General features: G+C 45.7%; 1 protein-coding gene across 7 annotated transcripts in view; it reads left to right on the top strand.

The window, feature by feature from the left end:
• hipk3a (homeodomain interacting protein kinase 3a) overlaps positions 1–6,618 on the top strand; it is a 285,348-nt gene extending 278,730 nt beyond the window's left edge. For all 7 annotated transcript variants that reach the window (XM_070899500.1, XM_070899497.1, XM_070899501.1 and 4 more), the window contains 2 exons: positions 2,376–2,503; positions 6,021–6,618. In XM_070899500.1, the coding sequence (XP_070755601.1) occupies positions 2,376–2,503; positions 6,021–6,497 (605 nt within the window). In that variant the 3' untranslated portion in view covers positions 6,498–6,618. The remainder of the gene's footprint in view (positions 1–2,375; positions 2,504–6,020) is intronic.
• The last annotated feature ends 13,416 nt before the right edge of the window (positions 6,619–20,034 follow it).

The raw sequence follows: 20,034 nt of genomic DNA, 5'->3' as shown, positions 1-20,034 counted from the left end.
AGTAAAGATGGGTCCAGAGGAGCTGTAAATGGTTCCAGCAGAATAGCAGAAGGGAAGTGCCGAGAATCTGACAAAGAGGAGAAGGCTCCTGTTTGTCAGAGTTTTCGCTGCTGTTGTTTCATCTGAGGAGATATTAGGACAAAAGCTTGATCAAAGAGGTAGGTTTTAAGGAGCATCTTAAAGGAGGAGAGCAAGTCAGTGAGGTTTATGGAATGGAGTGAATTCCAGAGCCCAGGGCCTGGGCATCTGAAGGCACGGCCGCCAATGGTTGAGCGATGAAAATCGGAGATGCACAAGAGGCCAGCCTCCAACCCCTTTCTCATAATCACATTGATTTTCTACCATTGTACTCTCTTTCCCCCCCCCCCCCTCCGCAGCTCCCTTTTAAATAGCTCTCAGTGGTGCCATTTTCAGTAATAGTTTCAATGTAATATAAAGCAGACAGAAAACTTCTCAAACTGCTTGATGAATTTAATACTGCTAATGGTGTCTATCTGTATCCTTCAGCAACTAACACATATAAACTGCCGCAGAGGCCCACCACAAGTAAATTGAACAAATATTTATTTGTCACCACTCTTGAGGCCCAGCAGAACTCGTATTCTTTTCCTGCACCAAGCTGGCATGTGAACCTCATGTGTAAAGAAAAAAATACTTAGATTTATATAGCGCCTTGCAGCCAATGAGGTACTTTTTGAAATGTTGTCGCTGTTGTAATGTAGGAATCGCGGCGCCAATTTGCACACAAGCAAGCTCCCACAAACAGCAATGTGATAATGACCAGATAATCTGTTTTTTTGTTATTTTGATGGAGGGATAAATATTGGCCAGGACACCAGGGATAACGCCCCTGCTCTCCTAAATAATGCCATGGGATCTTTTTTGTCCACTTGAGAGAGCAGACGGGGCCTCGGTTAAACATCTCATCTGAAAGACGGCACCTCCGACAGTGCAGCGCTCCCTCAGTACAACACTGAGAATGTCAGCCTAGATTTTTCAAGCTCAAGTCTTTGGAGTGGGACTTGGAACGCATAACCATCTGACTCAGAGGCGAGTGTGCTGCCCACTGAGCCACGACTGACACTAAGTTGTACATAAATAAGTGGGCAAGGTTACTGCGAGCTTCAGAACGGAGCTCACACATTCCTAAGGCAGCATGGTCCAATCTGGTAAATGAATAACCTGTCCTGGCACCAAGTTACATCTCCGAGCAGTCGGTGAGATCGTCACCCAGAATTTTCCAGAGCGTGTTTCATGCACAAGGACCCCCAGGTCGCTCTGTACTGCAGCACTTTGCAATTTTTCTCCATTTAAATTATAATTTGCTTTTCTATTTTTCTGACAAAGGGAATCAAAGAATATGGGGATAGTGCGGGGAGGTGGCGTTGAGGTAGAATTCAGCCATGATCTTATTGAATAGCGGAGCAGGTTCAAAGGGCCGTATGGCCTACTCCTGCTCCTATTTCTTATGTTCTTATGCTCTGGAGAAAGAGCAGGAGAGTGGGGCTAATTAGTAGCTCTTTCATAGAGCTGGCACAGGCATATGATGAGCCGAATGACCTTGTTCGACACTTTATGATTCTTTTATTATACCCAATCTACTTCAGCCACCCTTTCATGCAGCGCATTCCAGATCATAACAACTCGCTGCGCAAAAAAACATTCTCCTCATCTCCCTCTGGTTCTTTTGCCAATTATCTTAAATCTGTGTCCTCTGGTTACCGACCCTCCTGCCACTGGAAACACTTTTTCTCAAAATCCTTCATGATTTTGATCACTATTATAAAAAGATTGATTGGCGGTTATTGTCATTAGTGTTTGTTGGACCTTGCTGTGCACAAATTGATAGCTGGGGTGGCCTAAATAACAATAGTAATTGCACTTTAAAAGTAAGATGTGCAAAACACTTGAGACATTTCTCAGAAATATTACAGTCATGTAAATGCGTTTTCTTTAATGGAAAGAAAGAAGAAAGAAAGACTTGCATTTATATAGCACCTTTCACGACCATTGATATCCCAAAGCACATTACAGTCAATTAAGTACTTTTTGAAGTGTAGTCACTGTTGTAATGTAAAAAACACAACAGCCAATTTGTGCACAGCAAGCTCCCACAAACAGCAATGTGATAATGACCAGATAATGTGTTTTAGTGGTGCTAATTGAGGGATAAAAATTGGGGCTAACCAGGGAGTGAAGAACTGAGGTAGCAAAAAGGAATGGCCCATGGAGATTCCACACATATAGGCAAACTATTTGTTGCTGCAAGTTATGGATTGTGAAACGGCTTGACCTCTCAAAGTCTTGAGGCAGCCTGGTGGTACAGTCCAGGAATTACACCTTTTCATGTGTTAAAATGGTTTGCCCCCTTCCAGATACAATGTGTCGGTCGTTGACGAAGGGCCCATCTGTTCCCAGAAGAATAAACCAGCCTTCGGTTCTAGGTATTCGCCAGCAGAAGTCTGTGTCATCATTCCAACAGCAACACATGAATTTTGGTCAGGTACGTGTTTGAGTCAACTGTTAGTCAGCCTCCTTCCATTTATGATTCACAACGACAAAGCACTCGCTGTCAGAGTAAATGGAACAGACTTTATTCATATACAGAATAGGTGATCGATCTACACAGTACAAAGGAGTCATTTCGGGATTCTCTCCCTTTCGAGCTCCGGAAAACCATTATACACCTCAGTTTTCCTTCTTCAGAGCTACATTTCACGTAAGACCTCGGGGCCTAAATTGTCCCTTCCGATAAGGCCTCTGGGCGCCTGAAAACGGAGGGGCCGCCATTTTGGAAATTGCCCTTCCTTAGGTTTAGAGCGGTGCCCAGGACCGCTCCGTCCGTTTTCCTGCCACAGCGTATATGCACCGGCCCCTTACCGATTGGCAGAGACCCCGTCGTAAATTGCCCCTCGAGAACTTGCCCCTTTCCCGGTATTGCTCTGTGGGAGCGGCCCCGCCGCTGATCAGTGCCCCTGACAGCTTTTGCTGTCGGTACACTCTCTGTGGCATGGCGGCTCGGCCACCCTTAACGGGGAGGGCACACTGCCACGGCCGGCGTGTTATTTTTTTTGTCGGCCGACTGTCAGATCGGCCCGACAATTATGGATGCGGGTTCGGCTAGACTGCAACTGGCAGCCTGACATCTCCTTTTGGGTGCCAGGCCACTTCCCGCTGAAACCCTCCCAGGTGGCCCAGTGTTTGCCATTAAAGTGGCTGCAGAGTTCGCAGCAGCCCTCCCCTTTAACTGAAGGGGAAGGACGATGTGACGTGCCAGCGCGATTATGTCATCAGTGCAGCGCTGATGACTGACAGCCTCAGCGACTCCACCCCGCCCCCACTTCCACCCCGCTATTGATGGCGACTCCACACCGCTCCCATTTCCACCCCGCTATTGATGGCGACTCCACACCGCTCCCATTTCCACCCCGCTATTGATGGCCGCCCCGCCCCCACTTCCACCCCGTTATTGATGGCCGCCCCACCCCGCCCCCACTTCCACCCCGCTATTGATGGCCGCCCCACCCCGCCCCCACTTCCACCCCGCTATTGATGGCCATTCCATCCCGCCCCCATTTCCACCCCGCTATTGATGGCCACTCCATCCCACCCCCACTTCCACCCCGCTATTGATGGCCGCCCCACCCCGCCCCCATTTCCACTCCGCTATTGACGGCTACTCCATTCTGCCCCCATGATGAGACCACTTCTGCCTCACTCCAAAAAAATTCTCGAAGTGCTGAATTTCGACGGTTAGGTTGCCCAGTGCATGGGGCGGCCAGAACACTTCGAAACCGGTAGGTGCACTTCGTTTCGAGCGGTGTGCAATTTCTGCCCATGATTTTATCTGTTCTTGGAACTTTTCCAAGAACTTTTCCAAGAACAGTTTATCAACAATTTATTTACCTATCTATCCACTCTCTACCATGGTTAATTGGCTCCTCTGCCTATGTTTATTACACTAGTCACTAAAGTTGTACATTAATCACTCGTGGCCGATACTGTCCCAGTCACTTATTCCCTTGCACAGGCATCCTGCCATTTTCCTGTTTATCTTAGAAAGCTTGTTGCTCTATGACGAGTTACGGTACTGCAGGTTAGTTCGATTATTAACCCTTAACTCTCCAATATGTCCACCACTACATCAGCTATTTATGCTGTCAGTGTGTGCTTTGCCGACAACCAAACAGCGCTTTTTTCACTGTTGAAGACTGAAGCAAATACTCCGATTTTATTCTTAAGCCATGTTCTCGTATTTATTTATCTTTTTATATATTTTTTTATGCCCTCACCTTTGAGTAGAATGAAGGAGGAGCAGGCAGCTTACTCCCCAGGCGTTGTTGATGCTCCTTGGGGTGATGTTGGTGTTGTAAGATTGGAGCGAGGGCAGATGCAGCTGGAGCGGCAAGATCGGGGCGAAGGAGCTGTGAGAGACTGTGGAGGGATGTGATCGGGGCCCAGGGGAGGCATGAGTTTGGGCCCAGGGACAGCACGGGCTAGCCCACACTGTAATATGTGTGCGCCCTAGGTCCGTGCAGCAGAGTAGGTCTCCAGTCTTCTTGGGTAATCCTTGCCACTGGACCAAGACCTAGCTCTATCAAGCCCGTGTGGTGGCTGGGATGCAACGGCCACCACACGTTAAAAAAAATCCACGCACAGGCATCTTCCACCCTTGAGGATGTAATTCGCAACACCTGTGAACTCATCCTTTTTTTGACGTGGAAGCAAGTCATCCTCGTTTCAAGGGACTGCCCATGATGATTACTGCTCTGAGGCCAGTTGCTGCAGTTTGGGTTACAGCCTGGAAGTGCCCCCATTTTACACTGCCTGGGGGAGAAATGTAAATGTGACTGCCCAGGAGACTGCTCCGGCCTGGTTGCTTCCAGGAACTCACAGTGTACTCCTCACAGCAGTTAGATTTGCAATATTTAGACATGGGTAGGTAATAAAAAAAACCCACAACCTAAAACATTGAAGTTAATTGCTGATCAGATTAAAAGCAATTTCACCAGATCCACTTTATTACCCGACCACTTTAATACATCTGCTGTCACACCTTGACTGCAGTATACCAGCCTTGCTGCTGCATCAGCCCTGACTATGACTGCAGTGGGCGCATACCACGACTGACGGATATTCTGATAGAGGTAGATGAAGTATGGTGCAAAGACATTGAAGTGCAGCTGCTTACTGTAAATAAACTGACCAGTTGTCCCTGTGATCTGCGAATTTCTGATAGACTGGTGATTTACTCTTGGTGTTTTATATTGCGTTATTTGGGCATAAACTGGAGGTGATCCAAAACTCGGCAGCCCGTGTCCTAACTCGCACCAAGTCCCACTCACCCATCACCCCTGTGCTCGCTGACCTACATTGGCTTCCAGTTAAGCAATGCCTCGATTTCAAAATTCTCATCCTTATTTTCAAATCCCTCCATGGCCTCGCCCCTCCCTATCTCTGTAATCTCCTCCAGCCCCACAACCCTCCCCCCGGGATGTTCGTTGGATATATTCAAGAGGGAGTTAGATGTGGCCCTGATGGCTAAGGGGATCAGGGGGTATGGCGAGAAGGCGGGAGTGGGGTACTGAAGTTGCATGATCAGCCATGATCATATTGAATGGCCGAATGGCCTGCTCCTGCACCTATTTTCTATGTGTCTACACTCCTAATTCTGCCCGCTTGAGCATCCCTGATTATAATTGCTCAACCCCCATGCTTGCTGACCTACATTGGCTTCCAGTTAAGCAATGCCTTCTGTTGCCTAGGCCCCAAGTTCTGGAACTCCCTGCCTAAACCTCTCCACTTCTCTACCTCTCTTTTTCTCCTTCAAGACACTCCTTAAAACCTACCTCTTTGACCAAGCTTTTGGGCACCTGCACTAAATCTACTTATGCGGCTCGGTGTCACATAATACGCCTGTGAAGTACCTTGGGTGATTTGACTATGTTGAAGGCACTATATAAATACAAGTTATTGTTGTTGAATGCAAAGACTGATTACAACGACTCATATCTCTGCAGGTTCAGCACTACGGATCGATGCCTCAGGAATGGAACGGCAATTATGGACACCGGAGACAGCAGGCCTTCATCGCGCCCACAATTGCCAGCCACCCTTTCTCTCTTGCTCACGGGAGCCCCAACCACACTACAGCTCACGGACCCCTGGCCGGCTCCACGCACCTGGGGGGCCAGCCCCCCATCTTATCCTACCCGCCGTCGGGGCCCCTGGGCCCTGCGGCCCCTGTGGCCCACCTGCTGGCCTCCCCATGCACTTCGAGGCCGGTCCTGCAGCCCACAGCCTACAGTCTCTCTCACCACAACGGCCTGCTCCACCAAGTCCCCCTGGGCCTCAATCCCCGCCTGCTGCCTTCTCCGACCATCCACCAGAACCAGTACAAGCCAATGTTCCACCCTCACTCCTACATCACTGCGTCTCCCGTCTACACTGGATTCCCACTCAGTCCAACAAAGCTCAGCCAGTATCCTTATATTTGAAGATTACACAGAGCAAAAAAAACAGAAAGAAAACTGGCCTAAGGCTCAGTCGTGTAAAGCATCTGGAATTGAAGGAACACATTACCAATTAAAGAATAATTCCAAGCTAAGGCACAAGAAATTCAATTTCTTCTTTGCGTTTTTTGTTAATCATGGTACACAAAAAAGGTGCATAAACAAAACAAAAGCTGAGCTTTAAATCAAACCCAGTTTTAATGTGTCCTTGCACGTTCGACCATATAACTTTTGCAGCCGGTGCGACAGGCCCAAGGATCAGCTCGGAACCCCAAGGAGAACGGGGCGAGAGAGAGAATGCTCTCTCTACTTTTTATACTGCCTTGTTGTATCCAGTGCAAGACACACGTGCGTTACACACACAAATGCGTTGTGAAGCCATGCTATTAACCCTGTGAGGGCAACGACAGGTACACATTGTGTCTGCCGTGTGGTGTACAAGCAAATATATTTGTGGTTCCCCCCCACCCCACGTCCCCTCCTGTGTCTTTGGTGTTTTTTCAGTGTTGAGTCATTAATCTAAAGGGGTCAGGGGCTGTGGATCTCCACACCTGCATGTGTTTTTGCATGGGCGAGAATTGCCTAGAATTGGGGTTGTTTCTCTTTTTGCTCTTCAGTGTCATCATCAACGATGGTTTCCACACACATAGTGCCTTAAATATTTTGAGGTTGTTAATGTTCCTAATATGTTATGGACTGTAGCACTTGAATTCTTATCTAATCCGGTGATCGAATAAATAAATGGGGCGGGGGGGGAGATATCAGCGCTTTTGTTTTTCCGGGTTTGCCGTTTGGTATGCTTATCTTATCCTTCGAGGAGTAGAAGTTGGGAGGGTGTTTTTTGTACTTTGCAGGCTGTGTGGGGGCCGAGTCTGCTTTTCTCCTTTCAGAAATACCATAGGCGTAGAGCAAAGCGTAAGGAATTGAGCGAGAGAATTTGATCACTGGTTTTTACTTAAGGTTAAACTCGTATATAATGAGCAGTGTTTATACTGTCAAAGAATAATAATCTGCAATACAATCCAAAAAGAAGTGTGTGTGTATGTGTGTGTTTTATTTTTTAAAATGACGTTTGCTGTTAATGGAATTTAGTGAAATGATTAGATATTTGGTGGCATGGCTTTGATTAGAAAATTGGAAAAAAAATGCAATTTATAATACTCGATGACTCATGATATGGTTTCACCTTAGCTTGAGCAGACCATGCAGTATTTGATACACGTAGTAATATAATATTTAGGCTTGACGAGGTGCAAGTTTTTTGTGTGCAATTTTATCATTTATGCATGTGACAAATTTACCCTCTTTCTTTATATCATTTTTGGGTTTTGTTTTTTTTTCTTCGTTTTTTGTAATAGCTCATTCAGTGTCGACTTGCTTATTTTATACATTCCGTCAGGGAAAAAAAAATTACCACGCTCTGTGCGTTTCTGCGTCAAAAAAAACTTTTTTTTCTTTGGAAAAAAAAATGAAGTTGCTTTTCGCAGCACCAAAGACGTCTCCTGTCATCCCATTTCCTCAGCAAAGTTAGCTACTTTGCATAGACCTCAAAAAAACACACAAAAAAGAAACGTGCGTAGCAATGAAAGGTTGAATTTAACAAAGAAAACTTTTTTTTAAAAAGAAAAAAAAACATGATTTAAAAAAAATGGTTGAGGCTATGTTTTAGCTCTTGGGGCAAGTAATAAAAATTGTATCATTTATCTTGAATGTATCATAGATAAGCTGCTATATAATGATTGCCACTTCGAATAGCTGTGAAATAGGTGATTATTAACTGTTCTTACTTAGCCTTCTCATTTCTGTAAGTCTGATTACATTACATAGAAGTGGGTTTTTGATTAATTTGGCGTTACTGTTTGGAGTGTCTTTGTAACTACTGTATTGTAAATGATGAAACCTAATGCTTTTGTTTTTATTTTGGGTGTGTGTTTTTGCATCAGTATTTTACCTTAAGTAACTTTTGAGCTCATCACTGCATATAAATGGATGTATTGATGTAACTTAATTTTTATGTTTTCATATTGGCATTGTGTTATAGAATCTGAATCGCTGTAGCTTGCAGAATTGACTTAACTTTGTTTTTAAAATGAATTTTCCCCCGCTAATACACTTTGCCGTTGCAATGCAATCTACAGAACCTTTTAATTACTCACTGGAACCAGCGGCCAGCGCGTAGGAACCTGATCTGCATTTATTTTATTGACATTTTTATGCTTTTTCTGGCATTTAAAAATAAATCAAAAATGATGCATCCAACGCACCACTAAATAACAGCACCAGTTTGACTTTAATAAGCTAATTTTGGGTAAAACCATTTTTTTTCAGGAGAGCGGGGAGGAGGCGGAGATTGGCAGGTCCTTTTTCACAAACAAAACAGTGTTTTATTTAATAACAGCCTTTGGCCATAGCCAAGGAGGACAATGTGCCTAAATGCAAAAGGCTTTTAAAACCACAGAGCAGATGTACAGTTCAGCCACATTTATAAAGTATATTGTACCTCTTGAGGAATTTGGTGCTTTCCTGCATAGTTCTATTTTTATCAACAGACACACATCTATGTTTGTAAAAAAAAACAATTACAAAAGAACTCTAAAACACAGGGTGGGGATAACTGAAGGGAATCAGCTTGACAGCCTAGATAGGCCTTTGCACTGTGGAACCATACAATTCTAAAGCCTGAATACTTCCACAAAGTGTTGCATTGCAGTTCTTCTTGAGTTCCACCTATTGGTTGAGGCCTTAAAGTCATTCCTAAATAAGACACTGAAATGCATGGGGCGGGTGGGGTGGGGTGGGAATAGGTAACACACACCTTATTTTAAATTTGGAATTGATTTTACATGCAAATTGGTTTTTAAATCATTTTTAGCCGTGCTTATAAATCAGATTTGATTTATGCGATTGAAAGTGCGACTGTCTTTTTTTTCAGAAGAAAAAATATGTCTCAACTATTTCAGTTTTAGTCGCTTTGAACCGATCGATTTAGCAAGGATGTGGGGTGGGGGTGCCCGGGGAGCTGGGAATTGGATGGATATTTGAGGGATCGGGTGATGGAGAGGTAATCAATTTTTGTTCTTTCCCTGGTCCCGTGCTCTCCTGTACATCCGCTTACTGCTTGACCTTAACTAGCCCGTAGTTCATCGAAAGTTAAATCAGCACTGCAAGTTATGGAATCCTGTTGTTTAGATTACACAAAAAACGTAGACTTGATTAATAAGTTGGAACTGTTACTGTTAAAGAATTTGTAGATTTTTTTCGTGGCTTTTTGCTTTTGATTTTAATGCTACACTAGTTTGCCATGTAGCAATTGCACTGTGCAATATTTACAACATGAGGACTGGGAAAATTTTTATGGATGTATGTCTCTTACAGTTTGCGATAGTATTTCTCGCTAGTTCTCAGTGATTTAAATGTGACCAAGCCTCCGTATCTTGTCACATAAAGCGGGTTTTCCAGGTGACTATTTTGGTGAGTGTCAAAAATAAGAGTTTATGGTGTATTATTGTCGAGATTCACTTTGAATTAAAATATATATTGCTGCAGCAAATGAGTGGTGGGTGTTTTATGCGAACTGACGACAATGATGGGCAGGAAAAAGACCCGTTGCCCCATCAAGCCTGCCCCACACATCTTATGTTGGTTGGTGCACTGTGACTAAAGACTTCGGGGCCGAAATAGCCCTCAGTGGGAAATTGGGGAGGGCGCTTTGAATTAACCGGAAATTTACCGCCCGACGGAAGTTCGAGGGAAGAACTCGAAATTCGGCTCTTTAACCCTGACACCGCCTCCCAACGCTTTGGGGCGCTGTTTGAGGTGGTGTAGGGACGGGTTTATGTGGGAGAGGGGCAGTGTCCATCATGCTGCGAGGCTGACATGGACCATCAGGGAGGGGTTGTGCTGCATTAGCAGCCCGGGCACCCAAGAGGGGGTGCCGGGCTGCCTGTTGGCGGCGCAGCCAAACCAGCGGCCTCCACTGTCCGCCGAATTAGGAGTCGGCCGACAATTAAAATAAAATGGCGGCTGCGACAGTGCGCCCTCCCCTTTATGAACGGCTGCACCGCCCAGCCACTGGCAGATTTCCGCCGCTCGAAGCTGTTGGGGGCACCGACCGGTGGCAGTTGCGCTCCCACGAGACAACTTCCCCCATGGGGCGGTAAGGGGTCGGCGGGTTGGAAACACGGGGCGCGGTGGAAACCTGTTGCTGTTGCCCCTGGCTCGGGCGAAATTGCGGATGGGTCGGCCCCACCGCCTGTCCCCGGGCGGAAAGGCTTTACTGCCCCAATAGAAGCAGTAACAGGCCTTAAAGAAGGAGGCAATGTCCACTCCACCCCCCACCCCCCCATCTTCTTCCTTCCGCTTACATACCTGACCCGCTCGCGCGCCCCTCTTCGTCACCCGCAGCAATGTAATCTCTTGAGAGCAAAAAAAGAGAAAAACCCCAGGGCTAATAAGGGAAAAAATACTCTGGAAAATTCCTCTCCGACCCCCTGAGGCGATGGAAACCAGTGCGGGAGATCACATGGACCGAGTGTGATCTGTAAAGACACTTGCCTTCTACATGATGTGATCTCTGTTGGTTATGTTTTTAGTTTTGTTTTTAGGCTGGCGCCGTGGAGGAAAGCTGCCCTGTGTGTCTTGTGTCCACAGTCTTTCCATTGCCGCACTGAGGTATGTCATGTCGACTTTGCCCACGTCTGTGAGAGTAAGGGAAGGAAACTTTGCATTGCATTTATATAGCGCCAAATTGCATCTTGGGACATCCCAAAGCGCTTCGCATACAATGAATAACAGCTTGTATTGCATTTATATACAGTCTACTGTTAATTTGATGTCTTTTTTTTTGCTCAAAATGTTCAAGACTGAGATCAATACATTTTTGAGCTCGAGGGGAATCAAGGGATGTGGGGAGAGGAGTAGACAGTACAAGGGAACATCAGGGAAAGGAGTAGGTCATTCAGCCCCTCAAGCCTGTAACGCCTTATTCTATCATAAGAATATAAGAACTGGGAGTAGGCCAATCAATAAGATTGTGGCTGAACTATCTTTTACGAACTCAGGACACCGCAAAGCGCTTTACAGCCAGTACCTTTTGGAGTGTAGTCACTATTGTATTGTAGGAAACATGGCAGCCAACTTGCACACAGCAAGCTCCCACAAATAGCAACGTAATAATGACCAAATAATCTGTTTCAATTATGTTGATTGAAGGATAAATATTGGCCAGGACACCAGGGAGAACTCACCTCTTTTTCGAGATAGTGTCATACGATCTTTTACATCCACCTGAGCGAGCAGGGCCTCGGTTTAACGTCTTATCCGAACGACAGCACCTCCAACAGTGCAGCACTACCTCAGCACCGGCACTGGCAGTATCAGCATGGATAATGTGCTCAAGTCTTTGGAGTGGGACTTGAACCCACACCATTCTGACTCCAGAGGCGAGAGTGCTACCCACTGAGCCACGGCTGACACTACAAGTTAATTAAGTATGTTAAATAACAGCACATGGATATATTAAGTAACTTCAGATGTAAGGTGCACACACATGTCCTAACCTGCCTTTCCCCTTTTTAGATGCTGACTGACCTGGTGTTTACTTGCAGTTTTCCAATATTAGCAGGTTTTCCTTGGGAACATAAGAAATAGGAGCAGGATTAGGCCTTTTGGCCCATCGACCCTGCTCCACCATTCAATAAGATCATGGCTGATCTGATCATAGACTCAGTTCCACTTCCCTCCCCACTCCCCAAAACCCTTTATTCTCTTATTGATCAAAAATCTGTCTATCTCCGCCTTAAATATATTCAAAGACCCAGCCTCCACAGCACTCTGGGGCAGAGAATTCCATAGATTTACATCCTTCTGAGAACAGGAGTAGGTCATTGTTGGAGTGGATTTTCGGACATAGCAAAGCAGGATGGGGTAAGCCACCACTAAATGAACTTTGTACCAAGAAGCCTATCTGCTGTCCCTGATATGAACTCTGCAGCAACAAGTGACTCCTGGCCAGGTGCAGGCCACTCTTTCATAGAAAGCTTTACAACAGAATAACTAACCACAAAAGAAGATACAGAGGAAGGGCCCCCAAACTCGTACCATGCTATCAGGTTTCACTTGGACTAAAAAGTTGTATGTAAATGAATTGCGTTGCCATATGGATTGATTGGTTGTATGTAAATGAATTGTGTTGCCATATGGATTGATTGGTTGTATGTAAATGAATTTAAATGATTGTATTCCGCCCCCTGTAAACTGCTTATAACCCCGCGGCACAAGGCACTCGGGGAGAAGGTGTTCGCAGATCGTGGGATCTCAACTCTTCTCCCATAGCTCTGTTAGCACTAAAGTTGTCTCTCTTACTTTACTAGAGTCTATGTGAATTTATTTTCACTAACAGTCATTAAGCCCCTCAAGCCTGTAACATCATATTCTATCATTCTTTATTGCAAGGGGTGTAGAGTATATCTATACCGAGATATCTCCCTTGATACCTTGAGTACTGCTTTCAGTTTTGGTCTCCGTATTTAAGGAAGGATATACTTGCATGAAGGCTGTTCAGAGATGAGGAGGTTGACTTATGAAGATAGGTTGAGTAGGTTGGGTCTATACTGATTGGAGTTCAGAAGAGTGAGAGGTGATCTTATTGAAACATATAAGATAATGAGGGGACTCAACAAGGTGGATGCAGAGAGGATATTTCCACTCATAGAGCAAACTAAAACTAGGGGACATAGTCTCAGAATAAAGGGCCGCCCATTTAAAACTGAGATGAGGAGAAATTTCTTTTCCGAGGGTTGTAAATCTATGGAATTCTCTGCCCAGACATGTGGAGGCTAGGTCTTTGAATATATTTAAGGCAGAGATCAACGGATTTCTGAATGATAAGGGAATAAAGGGTTATGGGGAGCAGGCAGGGAAGTAGAGCTGAGTCCATGATCAGATCAGCCATGATCTTATTAAATGTTGGGACAGGCTCAAGAGGTCAAATGGCCGACTACTCCTGCTCCTATTATGTTCTTATGGGAGGAGATTTGTGTGGAGCATAAACGCTGGTTTAAAACTGTTGGGACTGAATGGACTGTTTCTGCATTGTAAAATCTATTTACTTCTAAGTTCTTTCTGTGTTGATGAATGTATATAGAGTAACAGATACTGAAAAATGATTGCAGTGCTGTGCTCTTGTGAGTTGAGATTGCAGCCCTAAAGTCGCTCTATTCTATGGGAGCACTGTTGGGTTTGTGTAGGTTGATTTATTTTATTTCAGTGTATTGTATAGTGGTTGTGTATCCTCTGTTTTTGGAAGTTTAATTTGACATCTAAACCCCTTAGCAACATTACTGGCCCGAAAATTGGGTCGGAGGCTTCCTGCGGGCAGACGCCTCCGACCAAAATTGTTTTTCAGCAAGTACCTGGTGATCCCGGAGGAACGTAGACTTGCGGTCTGAGGCCTCCATTCACAGCCCAGCGTACGGGCTCAACATCCCAGGAACATAAGCACAACCTGGGATCACGTGGGCTTGGACCACCTATGAACATGGAGTATTTTCCTAATAACGGTGAGTTCCGTGTGTACGAGCTCCCATTACTATCAATGAGAATACCTCCAAAACACAGGAACACAACACAATAAATAAAAAAAGCCTCACATATTTAAAATTAATTGAAATTGAATTTAATTAAATGTTTTAGAAGAAAAAAATTGATTTAAAAAATTTTTTTTAATAGGGTTAAAAATAAACTTACCTCTATGGACTGGGTTTTTAATGTAACAATTAGTGATAACATTTAATTTTTCTATGTTTTAAACCTCTTACACTGGTAAAAGTAGGCTATACGCCTGCTTTTATCAGGCATAAACGTTCGAAGGACATTCGATGGACAAGAGTTGGGCAAATCGCCCAATCTCTGCCCCGCGAATGTCCTTCTGCCGGGCTAGCGTGTGCTCTGTCTAAAGACATTTTGACAAATCGCTAAAGCCGTTTCTCGGCGCCTGCACATCGTACACACCCAGAGAGGCCGCAATTTTCGGGCCATTGTGTTGCTGGCTGAAGAATTCGATAGGCTAGATAGAGAGAAACTATTTCTTCTAGTGGGGATGTCCAGAACAAAGGGGCATATCCTTAAAATTAGAGCTAGGCCATTCAGGGGTGTTATCATAGAAAGGGTAGTGGAAATCTGGAACTCTCCCTCAAAAAGCTTGAAAATTTCAAAACTGAGATTGATAGAATTTTTGTTAGGTAAGGGTATTAAGGGAAATGGAACCAAGACAGGTAGATGGAGTTAAAACAGCCATGATCTAATTGAATGGCAGAACAGGTTCGAGGGGCTGAATGGCCTCCTGTTCCTTAGGTCTTTGTTGTATCTCTATATAACGTCCATGTGTCTTCAGAGTAGACGCTGTATTAAATTCGCATTACCTCTCTGTGTTTGATACAGTTTATCTGAAATTGCTCAGTTGGGGATGAACCCTTGTGCATTTTGTAAAGATTACTCAGAGAAACACTCGTATATCACAGAATGTTATTGTATCAGTATAGATTGCAGGAGAAATAATAAACAAATTTTTATCTTATAAAAGCTCATAAGCGACCAAGAAAGTGAACTGTACCAGAATCTCTCTACACTGTATAATCACGGTAAGCTGATACTCATTTTACAATTTACACTGTGGGAATTATAATGTTTTTCGCAGCTTAGCTTCACACCAAGTTCCATGCGGATTTTTTAAATAGCAGAATAAGCTGGCCTACATATTGGCCCAGAAATTCCGCTATCTCCTTCCCGTGGGCGTTCGACTAGATTTTAGAGAAAAAATACGCATCTACCTGAAACTGCTGCACCCGCTCGACTTTCCTATGCAGAAATATTGAGCCTGAAATTCCAAAGTCCCCGGGGCCACACAAAGCTTTTACGGACCCGCGAAGCCATCGGAAAAGCCGGTTTTCAGCGCGCAATGCGCATGCGCTGAAAACCGGCTTTTCCGATTTAGCTTGACATGTCGTAGCTAGATCGGGAGGCTCCTCTTGCTGCGCAGCGCATGCACGTTGGGACGTGCGTAGGCCTGGAGCTGGAGTCACATGGCTCTGGGCAGCCAATCAGGTATAGTATATTCTCATTCATAGTAATAGGAGTTTCGTAAGTCCGAAACTCCTATTACTATAGAAACATAGAAACATAGAAAATAGGTGCAGGAGTAGGCCATTCGGCCCTTCTAGCCTGCACCGCCATTCAATGAGTTCATGGCTGAACATGCAACTTCAGTACCCCATTCCTGCTTTCTCACCATACCCCTTGATCCCCCGAGTAGTAAGGACTTCATCTAACTCCCTTTTGAATATATTTAGTGAATTGGCCTCAACTACTTTCTGTGGTAGAGAATTCCACAGGTTCACCACTCTCTGGGTGAAGAAATTCCTCCTCATCTCGGTCCTAAATGGCTTACCCTTTATCCTTAGACTGTGTCCCCTGGTTCTGGACTTCCCCAACATTGGGAACATTCTTCCTGCATCTAACCTGTCTAACCCCGTCAGAATTTTAAACGTTTCTATGAGGTCCCCTCTCATTCTTCTGAACTCCAGTGAATACAAGCCCAGTTGATCCAGTCTTTCTTGATAGGTCAGTCCCGCCATCCCGGGAATCAGTCTGGTGAACCTTCGCTGCACTCCCTCAATAGCAAGAATGTCCTTCCTCAAGTTAAGAGACCAAAACTGTACACAATACTCCAGGTGTGGCCTTGCCAAGGCCCTGTACAACTGTAGCAACACCTCCCTGCCCCTGTACTCAAATCCCCTCGCTATGAAGGCCAACATGCCATTTGCTTTCTTAACCGCCTGCTGTACCTGCATGCCAACCTTCAATGACTGATGTACCATGACACCCAGGTCTCTTTGCACCTCCCCTTTTCCTAATCTGTCACCATTCAGATAATAGTCTGTCTCTCTGTTTTTACCACCAAAGTGGATAACCTCACATTTATCCACATTATACTTCATCTGCCATGCATTTGCCCACTCACCTAACCTATCCAAGTCACTCTGCAGCCTCATAGCATCCTCCTCGCAGCTCACACTGCCACCCAACTTAGTGTCATCCGCAAATTTGGAGATACTACATTTAATCCCCTTGTCTAAATCATTAACGTACAGTGTAAACAGCTGGGGCCCCAGCACAGAACCTTGCGGTACCTCACTAGTCACTGCCTGCCATTCTGAAAAGTACCCATTTACTCCTACTATTTGCTTCCTGTCTGACAACCAGTTCTCAATCCATGTCAGCACACTACCCCCAATCCCATGTGCTTTAACTTTGCACATTAATCTCTTGTGTGGGACCTTGTCGAAAGCCTTCTGAAAGTCCAAATATACCACGTCAACTGGTTCTCCCTTGTCCACTCTACTGGAAACATCCTCAAAAAATTCCAGAAGATTTGTCAAGTATGAATGAGAAACCCCCCAAACACCCAAAACACTAATAAAAAATAGAAAATATACACTACATATTTAAGATTAATTTAAATTATAATTTAAAAAAATATATTTTCACGATTTTTAAAAAAGTTTTTTTAATTATGCCTTAAAATAAACTTACCGTTGTGGGGTATGCCCAGAATTAAGGCACGGTTACAACAGTAACTTGCACTTATTTCAGATGTCCTAAGGGGTTTTACAGGGAAATGGGAGAAATTGGCATGGGAGAGATGGCTGAAGATCAGGTGAGAGGCGGGTTCAGGAGGTGAGCTGCCTACAAGAGGCCCGTCAGTGAGCAGCGGGAGTTCGGGAGGCGAGCTGCCTACAAGAGGCCCATCAGTGAGCAGCGGGAGTTCGTGGTCGGAGGCGGGAAGGCGAGAGGCCTACAAGAGGCCTGTCAGTGAGCAGCGGGAGTTCGTGAGAGGTGGGAGTTCGGGAGGCAAGCAGCCGACAGGAGGACCATCAGTGAGCAGCGGGAGTTTAGGAGGCGAGCGGCCTACAAGAGGCCCGTCGGTGCGCAGCGGGAGTTCGGGAGGCGAGTGGCCTACAAGAGGACCGTCAGTGAGCAGCGGGAGTTCGTGAGAGGCGGGAGTTCGGGAGGCGAGTGGCCTACAAGAGGACCGTCAGTGCGCAGCGGGAGTTTGGGAGGCGAGCGGCCTACAAGAGGACCGTCAGTGAGCAGCGGGAGTTCGTGAGAGGCGGGAGTTCGGGAGGCGAGTGGCCTACAAGAGGCCCATCAGTGAGCAGCGGGAGTTCGTGAGAGGCGGGAGTTCGGGAGGCGAGTGGCCTACAAGAGGCCCATCAGTGAGCAGCGGGAGTTCGTGAGAGGTGGGAGTTCGGGAGGCGAGAGGCCTAAAAGAGGCCCATCAGTGAGCAGCGGGAGTTCGTGAGAGGTGGGAGTTCGGGAGGTGAGAAGCCTAAAAGAGGCCCAGCTTGTGCAGCTGCAGCAGGGAGGCAAAAAAAAAGTAGAAAGAAATTGAAAGGTGACGTCACAGCCAAGGGGGTAAGTGATTGGCTGGTGATTGGTAAGTAGTTTTTCTTTTTCTTTTCTATATAAGTAAGTGACCTTTAGCATTGTTGTTGCCAAATTAAGTTTATCTAAGGATTAAGTCATGGCAGGAGAGCTCGGATGCGTGTTATGCTCCTCCTGTACTATGTGGGAAGTCAGGGATGCTTCCGATGTCACTGATGACTACATCTGCGGGAAGTGTATCCATCCGCCTCCAGCTCCTAACGGACCGCATTGCGGCACTGGAACTGCAGGTGGATGAACTCTGGAGCATGCACGATGCTGAGAATGACGTGAATCGCCGTTTAGCGAGTTGGTCTCACCGCAGGTAAAGGGTACACAGCCAGATAGTAAATGGTTGACCAACAGGAAGAGCAGTGCAAGGAAGGTAGTGCAGGGGTCCCCTGCGGTCATCCCCCTGCAAAACAGATACACCGCTTTGGGTACTGTTGAGGGGGATGACTCATGAGGGGAGGGCAGCAGCAGCCAAGTTCATGGCACCGTGGGTGGCTCTGCTGCACAGGAGGGCAGGAAGAAGAGTGGGAGAGCTATAGTGATAGGGGATTCAATTGTAAGGGGAATAGATCGGCGTTTCTGCAGCTGCAACCGAGACTCCAGGATGGTATGTTGCCTCCCTGGTGCAAGGGTCAAGGATGTCTCGGAGCGGGTGCAGGACATTCTGAAAAGGGAGGGTGAGCAGCCAGTTGTCGTGGTGTACATTGGTACCAACGATATAGGTAAAAAACGGGATGAGGTCCTATGAGACGAATTTAGGGAGCTAGGAACTGAATTAAAAAGTAGGACCTCAAAAGTAGTAATTTCAGGATCGCTCCCAGTGCCACGTGCTAGTCAGAGTAGGAATCGCAGGATAGCCCAGATGAATACGTGGCTTGAGGAGTGGTGCAAAAGGGAGGGATTCAAATTCCTGGGACATTGGAACCGGTTCTGGGGGAGGTGGGACCAGTACAAACCGGACGGTCTGCACCTGGGCAGGACCGGAACCAATGTCCTAGGGAGAGTGTTTGCTAGTGCTGTTGGAAAGGAGTGAAACTAACATGTCAGTAGGATGGGAACCTATGCAGGGAGACAGAGGGAATTAAAATGGAGGCAGAAGCAAAAGATAAAAAGGAGAATAGTAAAAGTGGAGGGCAGAGAAACCCAATGCAAAAAATAAAAAGGGCCACATTACAGCAAAATTCTAAAGGGGCAAAGTGTGTTAAAAAGTCAAGCCTGAAGGCTCTGTGGCTCAATGCAAGGAGTATTCAGAATAAAGTGGACGAATTAACTGCGCAGACAGCAGTTAACAGATATGATGTAATTGGCATCACGGAGACATGGCTCCAGGGTGACCAAGGCTGGGAACTCAACATCCAGGGGTATTCAACATTTAGGAAGGATAGACAGAGAGGAAAAGGAGGCGGGGGGGTGTTGCTGGTTAAAGCGGAAATTAATGCAATAGTAAGGAAGGACATTAGCCTGGATGATGTGGAATCGGTATGGGTGGAGTTGCGGAATATCAAAGGGCAGAAAACGCTAGTGGGAGTTGTGTACAGACCACCAAACAGTAGTAGTGAGGTTGGGGACAGCATCAAACAAGAAATAAGGGATGCGTGCAATAAAGGTACAGCAGTCATCATGGGCGACTTTAATCTACATGTTCATTGGGCTAACCAAACTGGTAGCAATGCGGTGGAGGAGGATTTTTTGGAGTGTATTAGGGATGGTTTTCTAGACCAATATGTCGAGGAACCAACTAGAGAGCTGGCCATCCTAGACTGGGTGATGTGTAATGAGAAGGGACTAATTAGCAATCTTGTTGTGCGAGGCTCCTTGGGGAAGAGTGACCATAATATGGTAGAATTCTTTATTAAGATGGAGAGTGACGCAGTTAATTTAGAAACTAGGGTCCTGAATTTAAGGAAAGGTAACTTCGATGGTATGAGGCGTGAATTGGCTAGAATAGACTGGCAAAGGATACTTAAAGGGTTGACAGTGGATAAGCAATGGCAAACATTTAAAGATCTCATGAATGAACTTCAGCAAT

The sequence above is a fragment of the Pristiophorus japonicus genome, chromosome 14 (genome assembly GCF_044704955.1).
Source record: "Pristiophorus japonicus isolate sPriJap1 chromosome 14, sPriJap1.hap1, whole genome shotgun sequence".
Lineage (NCBI taxonomy): Eukaryota > Metazoa > Chordata > Chondrichthyes > Pristiophoridae > Pristiophorus > Pristiophorus japonicus.
The sequence above is the reverse complement of the archived record's forward strand: the minus strand, read 5'-3'. Positions and strand labels throughout refer to the sequence as shown.